Source organism: Lynx canadensis, chromosome A2, assembly GCF_007474595.2.
Source record: "Lynx canadensis isolate LIC74 chromosome A2, mLynCan4.pri.v2, whole genome shotgun sequence".
NCBI classification, from domain to species: Eukaryota; Metazoa; Chordata; class Mammalia; order Carnivora; family Felidae; genus Lynx; species Lynx canadensis.
Genome location: NC_044304.2, coordinates 31,371,238 through 31,393,018, shown reverse-complemented (window position 1 = coordinate 31,393,018; position 21,781 = coordinate 31,371,238). Strand labels below are relative to the sequence as shown.

The 21,781-nt window shown below is 41.8% G+C and overlaps 1 protein-coding gene across 1 annotated transcript in view; it reads right to left on the bottom strand.

Annotated features, from left to right (window-relative positions):
* Window positions 1–21,781, bottom strand: part of ATXN7 (ataxin 7) — a 93,551-nt gene that overhangs the window by 31,108 nt on the left and 40,662 nt on the right. Inside the window, 1 exon segment of the mRNA XM_030307167.1 lies at window positions 19,567–19,671. Within this exon segment, the coding sequence (XP_030163027.1) occupies window positions 19,567–19,671 (105 nt within the window).

The window sequence follows — 21,781 nt, the reverse complement described above, 5'->3', positions numbered from 1 at the left end:
GACTCTGAACTGCGGGTTATCATCATGATCTCAAACAGGCACACAAAGATGTTTTCAGTGAAAGCACCTTGGGGGAAAAGGCAGCTTCTACCTTGAGCGAAACACAGCCACCAAACTCTAATTTTCTGCCACCATTTCTGACTATGGGCTATCATGCAACGAATGGCATGCTGGCTGACACTTCTACTTTGCTAACAGCCCTAAGGTCCTCTCTCTGCTGTGCTCAGGAAGCACAGTGTTACCCAAAGGATGCTGGCAGAGTACAGCAAGCAACCACCCTGCCTGAAACAAACATGATCTCACCGAGTGATGTGCACAACACTGTCGCTGAATTCATTCCCGTCTCCCTCCCACTCCATCAATGACTTGAAATGTTTGTGTTTCTCCGGTATCGGCATGTGAAAAGAAAAAAGAGCCAAAACCAAAAATCGACCAGTCTCTAGTTACTTCTGATTTAATCCTCCACTGGTTAGGGAATGAAGCATCCTACAGTTCAGTGGTCTAACATTAGGAGTTTAATCTCCCAAAATTTGTTATAGAGCATGTGTGGTTCAGGCATCAATATACTCAGTCCTTCCACAAACTTCTCTCTAGTCACATTTTGGGCCTTGGTCACAGTTTTACCCAAATGAAAGATACAAAGCTATATCAAAATGCAAAAAGGAATTAAAAAAAAAAAAAGGATGTCTTTACCACTGCAATCCAAATTTTACACACACACTCACACACACACACGTAGGAAAGACAGAATTAAAGGAAACCGGTAAAACTCAAATTCGAGTTCTCTTTTTCATTGTTTTTGTTTGGTGTGTTTTTAAAAATGAAAACTGCTGTGCAGGAACCCCCACAGGGAACATGGTCTTCCCAGGCCAAAAAAGAGTAGCAAGTCCAAGGTGCAAAGGAATGACGGCATCATCTGCTGCAAAGTGCTGCATCCAGTGGAAGTCACATTCTTATCGCTAGTCCCTGCTAATTCGGTATCCTTTTAATTTCACTTTATTTTGGATGGGGGAGGGAAGGAGACAGTGAACACGGGAACACCAAAAACCTCAAACTCAGAACGCAGTCCAAAATGCCTCCTTCATTAAGCACCCTGTTTAATAAGGAACCGATGATTCATTACCTAACAATGCCAATGTTTTCAATGAGTTTGTAGCATAGGTTTGTTCCCCCCCACCCCCACCCCTGCCCGCAATGCTCCCCAAAAAGAGAAACACAGTATCTGCCCCACCTATAGGCTGGGGCTGTCAACTAATGAACATCAAAAGCAATATTCAAAAAAAAACAAAAAAACAAAAAAAACCCAATATTCAAAAACGAAACTACAAAGAGCAAAACTAAAACTGCCTGACAAAAGAGAGTTTAAAAAAGATAAATTCTAAGGAATTAACAGCAATTTGGTTAAAGGTTTAAGATCTGTTTACAGTCCTTCAAACTGGTAAATTTTAACCTCAATTAAAACTATCTGGTCAAGCTCATTACTGCAGAAGCCATGAAATGTGAATCCAGTGAAAAGTAAAGAACTCAACTGTCACCTCACTCCCTGCTTACCGACAGAAGCACGAGACAGGGTAACTTGGAGAAGAGCCTCCCAACAGAGCCCAAAACAATCAGCTTGGCTGTACCGGCTACCTTGATAACACAACTGAAAAAAGTCGTCCTTTCTGGCAGTCAGTCTGTAATTAAATTTTTATACACTCAATTTAAGTAACTGAATGACTTTTCAGGGCTACTGTTTGTATCTTGAAGTTGTTCTTCCTCTTGACACAGTGTTCTGCTGGAACCTTTGCTATGGATTTGAAGTATCTGACCAAACAGCTTTCAAACACATTCGACAGGAAACACTATGAACTGCTTGTCATAAAACCTCACTTACCACAAGTGAGATAAAAAACAAACAGTTAAAGCGTGTTACAACGTTCCTCCATTTTTAGAGAGCGGCGTAACTAATGCTTTCCCTGTTTTGAGATACAGGAACCGTGTGGTGCAAACCTCAGCATTTTGTTGGAGTTAATAACAAACTAGACTCCTGTCTGCGTTTGAACTTTGTCCAGATCACTCAAATGACATTTCAGAATGGCTCCTGCGGACGGCTTGCAGCAGCTAATCCCCCTTGTTGTGATTACCCGCTCGGACCCACCAGCTCTGCAGAGCTCACTCCCTCTGCCACTCCAGCAACAGACAGCCCAGGGCCTGCTGGCAGGGGAGGCCAAACGCCAGGAGGAAAGAGGCCTGCGCGAACTCCTCCCGCTCTGCTTGCTTCCATGTAATGTTAGCAAAGACCTAACCCACCTCCCGCAAGCTCATCCCCAACTGGGCCCCGGGCCAAGCCCAGCCTCTGAAAACTGCCTCGGAAAACTTACCCAGTGGAGCTTTCAGCCCTCGTGCGGAGGAAGGGCTGTTCTGGAGAGGCTTCTTGTCACCTTCCATTCACATAATCTGGTTGTGCTTCATTGCACACTTGCTACTGCAAGCTTGCATCATGACTTGGGTCTGCCCACCAACTCCAAATATGCTCCATGTTTGGTCTTATGTAACATTTGCTACTACTGTAAAAAGCACTTGAATTACAAAGGTCCTGGCAGATCAACAGAAAACAAGGGGTGGAGTCTAATTTCAACTAATATGGTCATACAAGGCGTCCTGGCTGGTGTAAATTAATCCTTCTATTTGAAAGGCAACTTGCCCAAACGGGGGAAGATGGAATTTATAAATTTAACCTCCTAAAATGTGAATTTACTCACACCCTGATTTTTCTGAATACCTTTAAAATGGACACTGCTGCTTCCAGGTATATTGGAAAATTTACATGATTCATTATACAGCCTACATTTTAAGCCTCGATAAACTGGAAAGTTTTAAAGTCAATGCATTTCTACAAAGAGTTGCAGTCTTTTTCGACATTTCATTTCCCCATGATCTATACTTAAAAATAACTAAAATTTGTCACTCTGAAGTCTACTTTCCTTTCTTAAATCTAGTAACAAAAATTTTAACCAATTTTCTATGCATATTTGTAAAATACATCTTATTTCAGAACAATATACACCTGACTCTCTGGTGCTCAGAGCCTGGTGCTCAATCACTAGATGACTGACTAAAGCTAGGACCTTTTATACTTTTAATCCAAAAACTTGTCTCCCTAATGACTCTTTATAAACAGTGTCTTCCTGGTCTGTTTCTCTATGTCAGCCCTATTATACTCCCCATAAAACTATTCTCCTACTCTTAATCCCCAAATCTTACTGTCAAATAGACATGGAAAAAATGGCCAACTGATCTGAGTTTTATGATGATAAAGGCTGCACACATAAATAGACTCAGATGTCTGATAGTTCAGAATGAACACTTTTAAATGTCAAAAGGAGGGGGGAAATTCCTCTACAGAATCCCATCACCCCATAGAGAATATTTGGCAAGAAGTCATGAATTACATGTGTGGAAAAGATTTGGCCTGGAAGGGGTGGGAAAGAGTTGTGAGGCGTAGGAAATGGTTTCTATTAGAGCAGACACAAATTCTAAATTTATTCTAAAACAAAAGAGTAATAGCCACACTGCTTTATTTTCATGGCAAGCAATCAGATCCTGACCATGGCAACAATATTAAGATCCAGAGGGTTTTCTCAAACCTACTCCCCCCCCCACCCACCCCCACCCCCCCGCCAGGCTTCTTATAATCACATTCACATAATGCAAAGCTATAGTGGTCTTTAAAAGACTCCAGGAGGACACCAGGTAAGGGGCATCAGCAGATCAAGCACAGGATGAAAACATCTTTCAAAATTACTTAGCAAAAATAAGTTTAGATTAATTCACTGAAGGTCTTCTTAAGCTAGAAGAAAAAACTCCATTGCTATCCTACTTGATTACAACAGGTCTGCACCCACCCACCCTTCCCAAGGGACAGCTGAGGAATCTCCTTGATGTCATTGGTCACAGGACAAAACAGATAAGGGGCCTTTTCTCAGACGAAGACTCCGTTCCACATCACTGCACCTATCAGGCCAGACCCCAGAGTCCTCGCTCTTCTCCCAGCACAAATACGTGCCTTTCTAATGTTCGCTTTTGTGGGGAAAAAATACCATTACACAACCCAGCCAATCCACGAGTTCTGATAATCAAATCTTTCTATAATCCTGGTGAAAACTAGGGTGAATTGCAACAAACCTTGTTCTTTTTTTTTTTTTTTAAGTTTATGTTATTTATTTTGTGAGAGAGCAAGCACAGGGAGGGGCAGAGAGGCGGGGAGAGAGAGAGAGAATCCCAAGCAGGGTCCGCACTGTCAGCGTGGAGCCAGATACGGGGCTCAAACTCACAAATCGTGAGATCATGACCTGAGCCACCCCGGTGTCCCTCAGCAAACATCCTTAATGGCTACAAATACATATATTTTAATTTTACATATGGTTCACCCTTAAACAATGTTGGGGTTAGGGGCACTGACTGCTGCCCCCCCTACCAGGTGAAAAAATCTGTTAAATTTTTGACTCCCCAAAATCTTAACTACTAAAATTCTACAGTTGGTGAGAAGTCTTACCACTGACATAAAGCTACTTAATATTTTCAATGTTATATGTATTAAATACTATATTCTTAAAATGAGCTAGAGAAAACATTATTTAGAAAGCCATAAGGAAAAGAAAAGTACATTTACGGTACTGTACTACATTTACTGAAAAAAACCTGCGGATAAATGGGTAAAATCTGCACAGCTCAAACCCATGTTGTTCAACAGTCAATTGCATAAACAAGAGAGAAACAATTTAAACTTAAATTTTTAAGACCTATATCCAAAAAAGGGATGACTGATAGTGTAAGCCAGGAAAATATAACTTTGTACAATAAGAACATATACAAATACACAAAAGCTGGTCTTTTTCAAACACACACATTCTTCTCTCTGAATGCCCTGAGTAAAATGGTTAAGCAAATGCTTAATTATATACTACTTTGTTTTGCTTGGACAGCATTAGTACTATTTTCATTTTTTCTTTTTCTTTTTTAGGTAGGCTTCACACCCAGCATGGAGGCCAAAGTGGGATTTGAACTCATGACCCTGAGATCAAGAGTTAGATGCTTAATCGACTGAGTCACCCAGGAGCTCTGCATGATTACGATTTTCTACAAACCATCTCCCAATATCCTATCCAAATGAAGCTTATTTGGTATTAAGTTTCCCAATGATGGCTCATGTTTAAATGTCTAGGTATGGGGACATGGTCACATTTCTTTTCTCTTATGAAAAAAAAAAAAAATTGAAAGACTAAAGACTAAAAAAAGCCCGAGACTAAAATACCATTTTAGTAGAATAATATCCATGCCTTACAGACTAAAAATTATAGGTATCGGAGGTGTTGCAGATGGCGTGCAGGCATCACATTTATTCTGGTGCACAAAGGAGTCCCGAACTGACAAAACTCTTCCGTGAATTAGTCTGCGCACAGCAAACACACACACCAGCAGCAGCCAGGGAGGGCAGCGCCTTGAAGGCTTGGGTTCAGGGGGCAGCTAGCCCACAGTCTCATCACTTCCAGTTGTGCTGCCTTGGCCAAGACACTTGTGTCCCTCAGGGTTGGTGTCCTCTCTGGGGACGTGCTAAGACTGCCTCCTCCTATTGGGCCATGGTGAGGGGTCAGGAGGTGACGTACATGATACAGGGACTGGCACATCTTCAGTGCTCAATAAATGTTAGCTTTTATGATTGGAATCAAGGAGAAACTGGATGGTGGGCATCATGTGAAGGAACGGGAGAAAGAGATTGCTGCTACAGAAATTAGTGATGTCCCCAGCAAATCTTGGGATTTCCTAAATCAAATCCCTGAGAGGCCGGCAGGTGTCATCTGGTGTTCAGCACAGCAACCAACAAGTTGTTGGCAGTTGGTAAAGGCTGTGCTCCTGTCACTGGTGGTAGCCAGTTCTCCAGTTTACAGGAGCCACAAGTCTCCACTGACTTCACTTCAGTGTCTCAGCAGGCCGGGCAAGTTATAATTGGCCTTAATTGGCACTTACAGGAGCTTTAACATTCCTTACCTGCTGCCAAGGAACACTTGAAAGGGGGAGAAAGTATTTTCAAACTTGGAAATACCAAGCGATTCATTCAGCTGTGGGCTTGGAAGCCTGCTATCCAGAATCAGATTAGCTTCACCAAAGAAATGTTGCTATGTTATTATCCAGTGCTCATTAGGTACTCACGCCGGATTAGGAGAGGTGGGAGATGAAGTTTAAATGGGGATAATTCACCTTGGGGGCTAATACCATGCAGCAGCCTTCCTCTGGCTGCCATCATCTGATCTTTCCGTGGACGGCTCTTCAGGGCTCTGCCACACTTCATCCGTGTATCCCTTTTCAACTGTTCAAATTGTTCAAAGGCAGGGAAATAAAGTAAGTATAACCTCATGGCCTGATTTACATAGGCTTTGTGTTAACCACAGTCTGACCTCAGTCCAGTCATTATCTGATACACAAAGTGAACACTGTTAGAAGGTGACCAATCATGCCAAATGCAAGGAGGATAATGAGATCAGAAATAAAACAAACAGATTCTTAAAATCATCAGTTCTGCAATTAAATTCACCCCAAAATGTTATCTTCTAGGAGCCTATACATTTTGCAGAAAGGGATCTCAGCCTAGCTGACCTAGATTTCTCCCAAAGGTAAATTCCAAGCAGGATGAATAGAAATTTCCCACAGATGCCAGGAAAATTGCCTGTGATTGCTTAAATCAATGTATTTTTTTTAAATCATCACTTGTTTTGAAAGATCTCTTGAAATCCTACTATCGTTACATATTACTCAAACTCAGAACATCCATGCTAACACTGATAGTAAAAAAGTTTGCACTTGTTTCAGAAACTTAGTGCAGAGTTAGATCACAATCAATTACATTTGTGTGTGTGTCTGAAACACTTTAAGACACTTTAGAAAAAGAAACTGAATTTTAGAAACTGAATACTCCTGGTGGTGATATTCTCAAGCACACCTAATAGATATAAAGGATGATAGCCTTTGGGGAAAACAATCTAGTAGCAGCTATTAACAATGCACAGAAGTACCCTTTCTGACCCAGGAATCCCTTCCTAAGACTAATCCCACAGAAACAAAACCACAAATAGGTGAGGACATATGTAGGAGGATGGTTACTGCTCTTTTGTTCATGGAGGCAAAAAGGAGGAAATAAGTGTATGTCCACAGAGGACTTCAATGAGGAAGCTACTGTACAGCCACAACTTAGAATAGTGAGCAACCATTAAAAAGGGGCGAATAGTGTTATCCTGGCCTGTGAATAAATTCCCACGTGGTATTGCTGAGTAGAAAAGAAGAAGTGTGCATCATAGAATCCATTTTCTGTAAAACTATGACCACAAGTCCTTACTAAGAAAGGATTAGATGGGCCTGCATAAAGTTATTAGCATGAGAAAAATACAGAAGCATGTATATACTAAGTTATGTACTAATAATGTACCAAGTTACATAGATGGTTTAACAGTAGACAGAAGACTATTACAGCTGGAAAAGGTGGGTAGGCAGAAAGCCAATGAAATAAGAAAAAAGTAGGCTGAACTGAAAATAGCATATTTGAGATTAATATATTTGTCTATGTAAAAATACATGATGTTTACATATTTAATATATTCATGCATTATTCAAAAACTCCATAAGGAACAAATTTTTGTTCTTAAAAAATGCACTGTGAGAGGAAGAAAAATTTAGACAATGTGAAATTCTGTGATTACATCAAACAAGCATATTCTGATTAGGGCTCCCGTTTCATTTGTTTGGCTAAACAGACTGAGATTCAAGTAGCACAACTAAGCACAGTAAGGATCACGTAGAAAAAAGGCCAGTTAGTCACTCTGGTGAAACAATATTTTAACTTTCTTTTTCTTTTTTTTAATTTATTTTGAGAGAGACAGAGACAGCACGAGTGGGGGAGGGGCAGCAAGAGAGGGAGAGAGAGAATCCCAAGCAGGCTCTGCACTGCTACAGAGCCCGACGAGGGGCCGGAACCCACAAAGCCTTGAGATGATGACCTGAGCCAAAACCAAGAGCCGGATGCTTAACCGGCTGAGCCATCCTGGTGCCCCATCAATATTTTAACTTTCTAAAGCCCACTACAAATCTCCAGTATTACAAATTCTAACAATCTTTTAAAAACATCAAGCATAAGAAGCAATAAACAAATTTCATTCCAGAGTTTATTTTTGACTCTAGGAGATTCCAAATCAAGAGCTCTATCATGTGTGATTAGGGGCTTATTGACTGTATTTTAACTTTTAAAACTGAGATAGTTACCTTCCCTGATCTTTCTATTTTTTTTTAACATTTTTATTTATTTTTTGAGAGACAGAGACAGAGCACGAGCGGGGGAGGGGCAGAGGAAGAGGGAGAGGGAGACACAGAATCTGAAGCAGGCTCCAGGCTCCGAGCTGTCAGCACAGAGCCCGAGGCAGAGCTTGAACCCACAAACCATGAGATCGGGACCTGAGCCCAAGTCGGATGCTTAACCGACTGAGCCACCCAGGTGCCCCTTTCTCTTTATTTTTAAACTTCAAAACACACAAGAGGAAAAGGTATAAAATTTCTTTGAAGTTCAGAGAACTGCTGCCTTAATAGCAAAACGCAGAAGTAAACCCAAAGACTGGGATTTCTATATATACAATGTGAAATGAGGACGGAAAGAGCTAAATTTAGCCACTGCTCCCTTGCCTCAAACCAGTTTGTTTTATGGGCTTGGACTAGCCCGTGCCTGGGAGGAAGTGTCCCAGCCAGGGACACCCAGCCAGGTGTTACAGCATCACGAAGTGATAAAAACTCCCTCTTCTGGTCACATGTAAGACCACAGTTAAACAGGGTGGAAAAAGCAGGTGTGTGTGTATCTTAACTACTAACCATACAAATTAAGTCTCGTGAAATGACTCAGGATAAACATCTTTTAGCAAATATAACTAAAATGTGGCTTTATATCCTGAAATATCAGCTTTAAAATCTGAAGCACAGCCAACCTAATGATTTCTATGTAGAGTAGACAAGTCAAGAACAGCACGGGTAAATAGCCAATTTTTATTTATTGATTGATTGATGCTGCTAGAAACTCACATTTTCACTGTCTTATTCTGGTGACACAAATCAGATCTGTTGAAGTAGTTCATTAAATCACCATAATACTAACCTGGAGGGCAGCTCTGACCAGCCTCTGTGTGGAGAATCAATACAGTGAAATAACTGTCAGACATTCCCAAAGAATGTTCTTGAAAGCACTGCCTGTCCTAATGCAACACTGAAAAGCCACATGTCTATCAATAGAGAACTGGTGGCATTAGTTTAAATACACTAGTGAATGGAATAATAGGCAGTCTTTAAAAAGAAAGAAATAATGTAATAAGAATTAACATGAAAAAATAAGATTATTAGGTTAAAAAAAGTAAATCTGTAACAAATCTGATGTGGTTGTGTCTGAGGGAAAACAAGAAACATGCAGCCACGTAAGTCTAGGAACTAGAAACCTTCCCAGGGTGTATGCCAGACTGCAGCCCTGAAAATATGGAGGAGCTTTATTCATTCTGATTTCATGTTTATCCTCCTCTTTCATACTTATTTTTTTTTTTTACAAGGTATGTTACTACCCTAGTAATGAAAACAAACCAAAATGCATGTGTTTTTGTTTTTTAATCAGTATGTTTTTGTTACCCAAATGAGAACTTGAGAACTCCCCTCCCAGGAAAGTGTACATATCCCCTTCTGTTTCCTGGCCCCTATGCCTAGGTAACTGTTCTATCAAAACAACAACAACAAAAGGAAAATAAATGACCCCAAAGCTTGGTATCTTTGCAATAATTATCTTCAACCCCTACAATATTTAGAAAATGCCTAAAGACTTGAATATAATACATCAAGGTTCTTCATTCAGGTCAGCACACCTCCTTAAAAAAGAAAGAAAAAGAGGGGCGCCTGGGTGGCGCAGTCGGTTAAGCGTCCGACTTCAGCCAGGTCACGATCTCGCGGTCCGTGAGTTCGAGCCCCGCGTCGGGCTCTGGGCTGATGGCTCAGAGCCTGGAGCCTGTTTCCGATTCTGTGTCTCCCTCTCTCTCTGCCCCTCCCCTGTTCATGCTCTGTCTCTCTCTGTCCCGAAAATAAATAAACGCTGAAAAAAAAAAGAAAGAAAAAGAAAGCCCACGTACAAACTGAAAGAACAAGCCCCTGCACCGTAAACTAGGTAAATTCATCCGGCCGCCTGAGCCAAAATTGCCATGAGTCATCCGTCGTCCTGCTTCCCCCATGTTGCTAATCCCCAGACCATGGGCAGGCCCTGCTGGCTTTCTACTTCCACACAGACTGCAATTCCAGCCACAGCTTGAAGCCTTTGCCACAGTCTTAATCTGAGTTTTTCCTCCCGACCCAGCTCTCAACTGGACTAGGGCAGAACAGCCTAGCCTACCAACTGGGCTCCCTTCTTCCACTCCTGCCCGTGTCCCACAGAGCAACCATAAATCAGATCAAGTCACTTTCCTGCTCAAAACCCTCCAGCAACTTCGAATCACCTGCATTGTCCAATCCTGAGCCTCTGAGCCCAGGACGACCTGGCCCCAGTCCCCCCTTTATGGAACCTCAACCCAGACCCCTCATTTCCTGACACACTGCTTCTCCACCTCCTCACTGGTCTTCCTGTCATGCCCATCTCAGCATATCTACACTTGCTGTTTTCTCTGTGGTCAACAATGGTCCTCCACATCTTCAAATGGCTGGCTCTTCTTCTCAGTGAGCTTCAATATCAACAACTCAGAGCAGCTTTCTTTGACCAGCCTTATCTAAAGGGTCTTGCCCAGGGGTCATCATTCTCTCTCACATTATTCCCAGCATTTATCACCACATGAAGTAATCTTAGGTTACTTGATTTTGTCTCCACCCTCCCTAACCAGAATATAAGCTGCATGAGAGACACTGTTTTCTTCGTTCAGGGGGAGCAACGCCTACAACAGACATTAGGTAGTCAGTAAGTATTTGTTAAATGCATGAATAATATCACAGCCAACTTATTTATTTTTTTAAAGTAACTGGTAAGGCACAGTAATAAAGACAGATTTCATTAAGAGGAAAAATCAATACATTTTTGTAAGTATAAGTTTAAATGCTGCTCCTACAAATGGCATAAATACTACTACTTAAAGATACTACTTATTACATAACTGAGGGAAAAAGATAAAATTTATTACCTAGGGACAAACTGGTCCTTTATTTGATGCTACTGAAATTATATGAAAAGATTAATTAGCACTATTTGGCTTGTGGCAAAGAAAAACTGAATTCACTGCATTTATTTTATATCATGTTATTTTCCGTGACATGAAGTTTAGGTCACATGGTCAACTTCGAATTTCCACGGAGAGTTAAATTAACGTCTACCTTGACATCATTCACATTTTGATGTGCCTGCTCTGGTTAGCTCCCTTCCCTGACTCAGCTCTGACTGCAGGACAAAGGCCTGGCATATGTCTCCCAAGCAAAAGAGTCAAGTATTTTTGGCTCGGCAACAACTTTCAATCTTTATACTGACTACAGAAATAAATATGCCAACCAACTCTCTTTAAAGAAACTACAGAATGTTAGGGGCTGGAACAAAAAGAGGAGGCGCTTGGCTCTGGATAGCTACTACGGATTTAGGATTAAAAAAGTAGAACAGGCCAAAGAGAAATCCAACAACTATGCTAAATCAATTATCTACCTACTACCATTATGTCTTCAAATTACTGAATGCTCTGAGGTAATGGGTTTATGATGCTGACCCAGCTACTCTACGCCACCTTTAAAGATCTACCTGAGCTAGGACATCTGTCACTAATGATAGCTTTGTGACATGTGGAATTCATTACACCTTCCCTAGATTTTCTTTTAACTCTATACATCCTTATTACAAGCAAGAGAAATAGATAGGAGTAGCCAGAAAACCTGGCCTGGTACATTTTATCCATGTGAAAGAAATTTAATTTAGGAGTTTTACTTGTAAACTGGGAATAGAACTATCCACTCGATGGGCCTCAAAGAACAGGAAATGAGACAATACATGTAAAAATGCTTACTGAATCATCAAAGTGCTATTAAAAATCATCATTAATCTGTGGACTTTTAGGTGAATGGCAATCCTAAAAAGATTCACTATCACTAAAAGTTTCAAAGTAGAAACAGGCCCAGATTATAAAAATGCAGTGACCAAATTTAGCTGGCACACTGGAGCGAACAGGGAAGCATTTTTTCTTCATACAAAAACAAAGTTACTCAACAGCCAAATAAAACAACTCATTGAAAATACCCGAAACTGTTACTTTCCATCAGATGGCAAAAGGGGAGGGGTGTTCTTTATTAAACAGCAAAACCTCTGCTTTGTGATGTAGATTCATTGAATTAGGTGACAGCAATCACTGGTCACAACTATTTTAAGTGGTGTCAACAACGGGAATCAGCATTTATGCCAGAACCAGCCCATCACATCTCATAGACTAAGACTCATTTTGCTCTTATACTAACATTCTTTGAAATCAATTAAATTAGCTCAAAAATGCAGGAGTCATTTCAACTTACTGATCTTCTGATGAAAATGACATTTTTGAAAAATATAATTTATGCTGGCATCTAAAAGAATCCAAACCACCTCAGTGCACTTCAAGGAACATTAAATCCAAGCAATGTGTGGGGCTGTTAATTTTGCAGGATCATAATATCTGCAAGTAGAGAGGGCTGCAAGATCACCGCAGTGTTTCTGCTAGCTCTGCTTATACCAAGTTCTGAAAAACCCAGACTGATGATATGCCACCCACTCTCCCTGCCCCCACGCCCATCTATGAACAGAGGTCTGGGACGGACAGATGTTTCACACTGAGGACCAGACTCAAGTTCCACTCACAGTGACTGGCAGGGGTTCAGTACGTTATCAATACATAAAAGACCAAGGGTATTTGTCCTCTGTGATCCTTCTGCAGATCAAAATGTGACTGGAGAATTCTGCTTCCTAGGCATGATAAATCCTACCGCTAGGGTTGGTTGGCCTCAGTGGACAGCTCCTTAAGCACCAGAGGAAATCAAATCCAATAGCTTGAGCTGGTGTTTCCTAAAACATGGAGCAGGTATCACTCCCCAACATTCACAACCTTAAAGCTCAAGTGACAACTTACTCCTTTCTCCGCATCTCTTTCAGTTCTTCTGATAACATCACAACTACTGTGTGGATAACACTTGCCTAAACCGTGCTAGTCTTAGTCTCCCCTTCCACAAAGGGAGCAGGCCTCACAGCTGGCACCGGCAAGAACAGTAACAAAGAATTTAATCATCTTTTCCCTGTATTTATTTTTACGCCTTGCATGTACGGCAAACAACACTAGTCTTCCTGTTGATGATTGTGGTAAGGTTTTGTTTGCAACGGACTGACTTTAAATAGAAATGGTTTGATTTAAAGAAAAATACTAAATGGAATTATGTAAGCAAATCATAAACATTGAACCCGGTTGATTAAAATCAAAGGAAGGTGGCAGAGGCACATGTGACTATGAGGCCTTGCTCAGGGACTGAGGGCTGAGCCAAAAGGTGAACACACGGGTCAACGTAACTAACCTGGGGCAAAATACTTCAACAGCTGACAATGCAAGCAGGGTTTCAACTTATTACAGATTCTAACTGTGGCATCTGCCCAAGCCGAATGAACAGCACTCGTTTACTTCACCTAGGTTAAGATCAGCTCATGTCTGCTTTACAAAAGACAGGTTGGGAGGAACCGAGGCATTCGTTGGAAGCAAACTCCAAGAGGAGCAGCAGAGAAGCCCAAGCACACAGTGTGTCACAATCACATGGGACGTTCTTTCAACACAGAACCCCAAAGGCACCCCAAAAGTCATCAGCTGATCCTATCTGTTCAGACCCATAGCCAATGGATGTAAACAGGACTACACATTTGATGCTATTCAGTAGCCAGCTTAGGACCAACACACTGATTATGGAGACTCCCGACTTGGTAAACAAGCTCAAAAGAAGGGTGCTTCTGGCCACAGGGAACATCACCATCTCAGCCCTCCTTTAAAGTTTTGGAGGCAATTAACAGGACGTTTCCAGCATGTAACACAAAGTCAAAAACCAGTTTTAAAAAACCAGGGGCCTCCTTTCATGCCATCCTTGCTAGACTCAACAAACTTTGGAGTGCCCGTCTGCGTCAGTCACTGTGCCAGGCACCAGGAATACACAGCCACAACTCCTGACGGGGGGAGGGATCTGCCGTTATCCCAATGCACCCCAGCCAGCCTGTGGGTCAGACTCAGGTCTCAGGAGTGGTTTAGAATGCAGATTCCTAAGTCCTATCCCTGAGATTCCCATCTAGCTGGTCAGAATGGTTCTCAGGAAGCTGCCCTTTTAGAAAGCTCCCCTTTGATTTGGATGCACAGCAGGTTTGGGATCCAAGGATTCAAATTATACTTTTAAATTTGAAATTAACAGTAAGGAACATCTTGCTCTCAAAAATAATGACTAACTTAAGAAAAATATGAAGTATGTTGGACTACTTCAAAACATTAAAACATCAAGAAAGTATATGGTATTACTAGGCAGCTTCCAAGAAAGAAAGCAATGTATACTACGAAAGCAAACAGACCTGCAAGCAACTGGAAATGCCAAAATGACACTACCATCATTCACCATCACTGTTCACATGGAAATCTTGGTTAACCGTTAGCTCCAAAAAAGGCAGTTCGGCTAGCAAGAAAGTAGACTGTCTCTTACTACTATGGATAAATAAGCTTCTCACCAGTTCCCAAGAACATTACCACCAACAGGAACTGATTTACAAGCCTTGTTGCTATTGTAGCTTTCTTCTCTCCCCTGGCAGCCATGCTCTTAAAGGAAATGCCTGTTTGATTTTGTAGCAACTGCTCACTTGTTCATACAAGTCACAGATGACTACTACTAACACCTTAATTCACAGAAGACTGCCCACACATTTTCATCAACTTCACTAAAAGATAAGAAAACAGAATCCCTCCATTGGCAGCTATGGATTCTTCCAAATACCTAATAAACAGACTACAATGGCCACAGGGAAGGATCTTGAATTTGAAAACTATTTTTGGTGTTAACACATAAGAATGGGCCTTTTAGAATTCTAACAAACGACCACACGGGTTCCAAAAAACCCTTTTTCCTGTTACAACCCCTATGCCCAAAGATAGAAGAAGACACTGGCCGCAGTGAAAATGCTTCTTGATACTAGGGCACTGCCCACCTCTCCTTCTCTCCAGGTGAGTGGGGGTGTCAGTCCCAAACTACTCCAGGGTCATCACATGGTGCCTCCCTCAACTTCATGCAGTTGCTCCCAACCCTACACACCCACGCAGGGCCAAACCTCCCGTTTATTCTCCATTAGCCTTCTCCCTGGTGCTGTCTCAGAACTCCTTCAACATTTCCCGGCTGAATCCCTTTCTCAGAACACCCGGGTCCCATCTTTTTGCCAGGGACTCTTCTCTCTTACAGTTTTAATATTTCCCTTGCCACTAGATGGACCAAGGTCCACCACCCAGTGGCTTTATCAGTCCCACCCCTTGCCTGTCCACATAAGACTTTTGAGTCTATGAACCTTGCATTCGTATTTTCTCACTTACATGTTTGAAATGACCACCCTTCCTTTCTCCTTCAACAAGTATCTTATCAAAAGATACTTGGTGTACTAGACACTGTTAGAGAAAAAGGGTAGAAATATGATTTTATGACACTCCTTCATGCCCTGTCCCCAATATATTGACATTTTTAAAAAAATTTTTTTTAACATTTTACTTATTTTCGAGACAGAGAGAGACAGAGCGTGAGCAGGGGACGGGCAGGGCAGAGAGCGAGACACAGAATCCAAAGGAGGCTCCAGGCTCTGAGCTGTCAGCACGGAGCCCAAAGCGGGGCTTGAACTCACAAACCGTGAGATCACGACCTGAGCCGAAGTCAGATGCTTAACCGACTGAGCAACCCAGACGCCCCAATATATTGACGTTCATTTTTTTTTTAATTTTTATTTTTTTAACGTTTATTTATTCTTGAGACAGAGACAGAGCATGAACCGGGGAGGGTCAGAGAGAAGGAGACACAGAATCTGAAACAGGCCCCAGGCTCCCAGCTGTCAGCCCAGAGCCCGACGCGGGGCTCGAACTCACGGACTGCGAGATCATGACCTGAGTCGAAGTCGGCTGCCCAACCGACTGAGCCACCCACGCGCCCCTCAATATATTGACATTCTTAAAGAGAGAGTGAGATCAAGATATCATCTCCAGGCAGGGCGCCTGGGTGGCTCAGTCAGTTAAGTGTCTGACTTCAGCTCAGGTCACAATCTCACAAGTCGTGGGTTCGAGCCCCACATTGGGCTCTATGCCGACAGCTGGGAGCCTGGAGCCTGCTTCAGGTTCTGTCTCTCCCTCTTTCTGCCCCTCCCCCACATGCGTGCTCACTCGCTCGCTCTCTCTCTCTCTCTCTCAAAAATAAACATTAAAAAAAGAAAAAGAGGGGCGCCTGAGTGGCTCAGTCGGTTAAGCGTCCGACTTCAGCTCAGGTCATGATCTCGTGGTCCGTGAGATCGAGCCCCGCGTCGGGCTCTGTGTTGACCGCCCAGAGCCTGGAGCCTGTTTCAGATTCTGTGTCTCGCTCTCTCTCTGACCCTCCCCCATTCATGCTCTGTCTCTCTCTGTCTCAAAAATAAATAAACGTTAAAAAAAAAAATTTAAGAAAAAAGAAAAAAAAAAGAAAAAGAAAAAGAAAATCATCTCCGTAAGATGTGCTGGAACAACTGTGTGCAGTGCCTCTGGAAGAGGGGACCAAGAGGGACCCTTTCTAGCTAAGGAAGTCCTGGCAGAGGTAACACCTTTAAGTGGGCCTTGAGCCAAGCCAGCTGTTTTCATACTCCCATTTCCTCTCTCACTCCCTTTCAATCCACTTTGCCCACCAATCCTCCCTGGAGGATCATGAAGTCACATCACTCCGGTGCTAGAAAAACCTGCAGCAGGTCTGCACTGAGCCCAGGGGTGTCTAATGGGTGGGCACTGGGGCTCTCTGAGCGCGTCCCAGCCTGTCTCTGCACACTGCTCAGCTCCGGCTGATGGAGACTCCTTGCAGTACATCCCAGACAGCGGGCAATCTCCTGCCTCTGCGCCTGCTCACATCACGGCTACTGCCAACCTGGGGCCACCAAGTATGGCCGTTCAGCGTACAGACTGTGAAGTTGTATGTGGCAGCCCTATCTATCCCCATCGAAACACTTCCCATTTTAGGGGATTATAGGTGATTTTTTAAAAACGATTTTCTGCATCTTCCACAACGGACATGTATCACACATCTAAAAAACTGAGGAAAAACATTTGTGCACATGTGACAACAGATCCACTCTACTCTTCAGAATACCCTAACCAGAAGGCAATTTTCTCTGAGAAGCTTTCTCATTGAGAAGCAATCTGTGTTCCTCCTTATTCTTAAGACCTTGCACCGTTTTTTTGACTTCAGACACAAACATTTCTAAATCCACAGCTGTACTTTTATCTCTCTCTCTTGTACCTATTATGTGTCAGGCGCTGTATGAGGGGCTTTACCTATGTTGTTTCATTTAATCAATCCCGAGAACTTATGAGGTTGCTATTACCATTCTGACACTACAACAAAGGAAGCTGAGGTTGGAAAATCTGCACAAGGCAAAACAACCAACTTAGGCTTCTTCCAAGTTTACATTTTAATTTTTTTTTTTAACGTTTATTCAGTTTTTGAGAGAAAGAGCCCGAGCAGGGGGAGGGGCAGAGAGAGAGGGAGACACAGAATCCGAAGCAGGCTCCAGGCTTCGAGCTGTCAGCACAGAGCCCGACGCGGGGCTTGAACTCACAAACCATGAGGTCGTGACCTGAGCCAAAGTTGGACGCTCAACCGAGCCACCCAGGCGCCCCCCAAGTTTAAATTTAAATCCAGTCTAGTTTGGCTTCAAAATCCTTAACTCCAAAATATGTGGCAATTGACTAACTGCCTTTTCTAATACTAACCTCCACAGGTCTTCATCAGGAAGATAATATCTTATTCATCTTTGTACTCACTCTCGTGCTCACCCCAGGGCTTCTACTCAGAATCAGAAATTCAAAAAAACCTTTGTATGATTACATAAAAAATTTATTCCTTGGGGGGGAAAATGGTGGGATGTGGATATGATGGTGTGACTCTTATAACAACGACTGTCCCAACAGCAAGCCATGTAGGTGCTAGCTTTAAAATGCCTTTCAATGCTATGCTATCTTCCCCAGCTCTATTTCCACACCTTAGTCTTAGTCTATTATCATGTCTTACCTTTGAACTATTTTCCCTGCTTCTCCCCTTCTACAATTTATTCACACCAAATTAACCAGTGTGGTGGGCCTGTGTTACGTCCTTACGCAGGAAAGCCCTAGAGTGCCCCCCAAGGGTCTTCTGACTCTGGCCTCCAAGGCTGTGCACGATCAGGGTCCCTGCCCACAAGGGCAAACTTCTCTAGTGTGTACTTACCTTCACTGACCTCCCTCCACCTACAGTGAGCTTCTTTCAGTCTGTACCTCAGCTCGTCCCTCTGTATAAGAATGCTTTAATTCCCAAATGCCACGCTGGTGGCTCTGTCCCATCACTTAAAGCTCAAGTCACCAGGGTCACCTCCCCAGAAGCTTTACTTAAACACTATCTACAGGGGATCTCATTATTATTGTGTCTCAAGCTCATATCTGTAGTAATAAGGACAATGAGGAAACAACTTAAAGTTATTTAAAAAGTATGTCTAGCTAATTTTGCTGGTCTCATAAGCTAAATTATAAACCCCATGGACGTAAGAATCATATTATACATCAAAGTGCCTGAAACAAGGTGGTCATTCAAATACTTCTGAGCTGTTATTGAATCCAACTGGGTAAAAAACTACATCTTCTCATTAAATTTTTTTCTACTGTAAGCACTTTAGGTGGCATTATGACAAAGCAAAACCATCTTATCTGGATTGTTCCATGATTAAACACCCAGACAGCAGGCATGGAGTCTTGAAGCCCAGGGATGGCTCAGGGGTTCATGAAATCCCTCAAGTCGCAATGCTTCATTTCATTCTAAGTACGTGTGCATTTTAATGGATAAGATGTGACAGCTTCCTCACATTCACAGATTAGAACACGATGTCACGCTGTATTTAGAATTATTGAACTTGGAAGTTTCAAAATCACATTTCATTTTAAAAAGGCATGTATCCATACTATGTATATATATATGAAATTTTACCAGCCAGTGAATTCACAACCATGAGGTGAGGTCTAGAAGGAAATAAACCTTTCACTATACAGACTCAATATTTCAAAAGAGTTTTCATAAAATACATTATTCCTTGTCCAATTTCAATAAAATTCAGAAAATACCCAACATCTGAGAGACATTAACCCATTCGATGAATTAGAAAGCCTACTTCTTGACAGAGGGAGGGATATTATACTGCATCCATGCTGTCACTGGCCTTCAGCTTAATCCTGCTTTACCTTTTACCCTCTCGTAATGATTTTTAAATGGTTAAGCACTTACCATAATGTGATTGAAATGCCTGCGGTTTGACAACCTGATTACAGTCGTTACACACCACCAAGTAGAAATCATCGTGGGCTGGACAGAGACCAAATATTGGCATGTCTGCAACAAAGAAGAGAGCATCACTCACTCATCTGGTTCTGATTAATAGGAATCCGTTTGGGGCAGCAGTACATTCTAAAGGAGCTGCCTTAAGATGAAGTGTAGCAGTACAAGCGTTACTGCAGTAACATTTAAAAATACCTGATGTGGCACGATGACTATTAAGAGAGAAATCAAATCAGACTTACAGAAACACTGTCCAGAGAGCTCAAATAAAAGGCACCAAAAATCATCAGTCTGAGGCGAAAGAGACAAATCTACTAAAATGCAAACAATTAATACATTCATAAAATAAAGCAACTTTACGTGAACTCGACCAAGGATTATGGGGAAGAATCTGCAACCACATAAAATGCTTAACGATTCACAAAGCTCTATCATCTAATGGTTTTATTTGTTTAACTATGCATTCTATTCTAGCCATCTGGTCTCTGAGTTCCATGGAACAGTTAAGAAAGGAAGCAGAGGCTTCGCTGAAGAGTAAAACTGCCGGTTTGGTCAGAGTATAATACAAAGAAAATTATTTTTATACTCTTTTTTCAGGTCACAAGAACCTCTAGTCCTTTCACTTACATACTGATGCTCCTGGACACATGGAACTCGTGTACAAACACAGCATTTCATACATTAATCTCAGTTCATTTACTAGAATAAGGCAAGATACAAGTTGGATTTTTTTTTTTACAGTTAAGAACTTAATTAAAACACAAACGTGAAACTAAACTATCTGCATAAACACAAAAACTGAAAGTGACTTGGTATCTAGTAATTTATATATGTGTGTGTGTATGTACATACACATATATACACATATATACACCTATATATACATACACATACCTATATGTACATATACACGCATATACATATACACACATATATATGTATATACATATTTTTTAGTTATTTTTGAGAGAGAGCGAGCGAGCGAGCATGCAAGTAGGGGAGGGGCAGAGAGAGAATCCCAAGCAGGTTCCACACTATCAGTACAGAGCCCGACGCAGGGCTCAACCTCGCGAACCATGAGATCATGGCCTGAGCAGAAGTCAGATGCTTAACTGACTGAGCCACCCAGGTGCCCCAGACATCTGGTAATACATGGCTAACTAAAGTGTCATAACCATGAATCGTTACTTATTAACAACAATCTAGGTAGGGAAGAGCGCTAACATTTCAGATCGAGAATCTAATCTCTTAAGTATTTCAAAATTGGCAATTTTAGGGGTGCCTGGCTGGCTCAGTCAGTAGAACATGGGCCTCTTGATCTCAGAGTTGTGAGTTTGAGCCCCATGTTGGCCAAAGAGATTACTTAAAAGAAGACAACTGGTGATTTTAAACAGGTTTTTTACACTATTTAGAATATTTGCAATGAATGGATTAATTAGCACATTTCAAAATTAGGCAAATAGTTTAGGAGACCAAATACCAAGTTTAAAGGGGGGAAAAAGATTCATTATCTAATTAGCATCTGTTTTCCTTCCTGTAAGATTGAACTTCACACTTTCTCCAGCTTGGGTGATCTTGGTAGCTTTACAGGAAAATGCCCTGAGGAGATGTAAAGTGATCATAGTCTCACAAGTATCAAATTACTGACCGAATATCTACGTGAGGATATAGCTCAGACTTTCTTAGACAGTTTCTATTACACTAAACTGCACAGACAGCTATAAATCTGAAATATACCAGGGACCAACAAGATTCTGGGATGCGGTGGCAGCACTGAGCAGTTTCTAGGTGCTATTATCTCACTCTTTTCTCACAACTGCCTAGGTAGATACCATTACAACCCCACTCTAAAAAACGAGGAAACTGATTCACAGGGAGATGAAGTACTTCGTCTACGTCAATAGCTGGGATTCCATTCTGACTCATAACAATGGCTTGGATTTAGTCCCTTGAAGATCAGAGGAACGTGATTTCTAGAAATTCCTTCCAGTTTCCACCTCCAATAAGTTGGAATGTCAGAGCTGAACACCTTTGATAGACTGATAATGTAAGAAGCTTCTAGTAGACTACTGACTTCTGTGACTAAGCTTAATAATTTAATGAAAAATAAAAACCAAACAATGTGCTATTTTCCTTGAAAGCATGCCCACATTGAGTTAAAAAT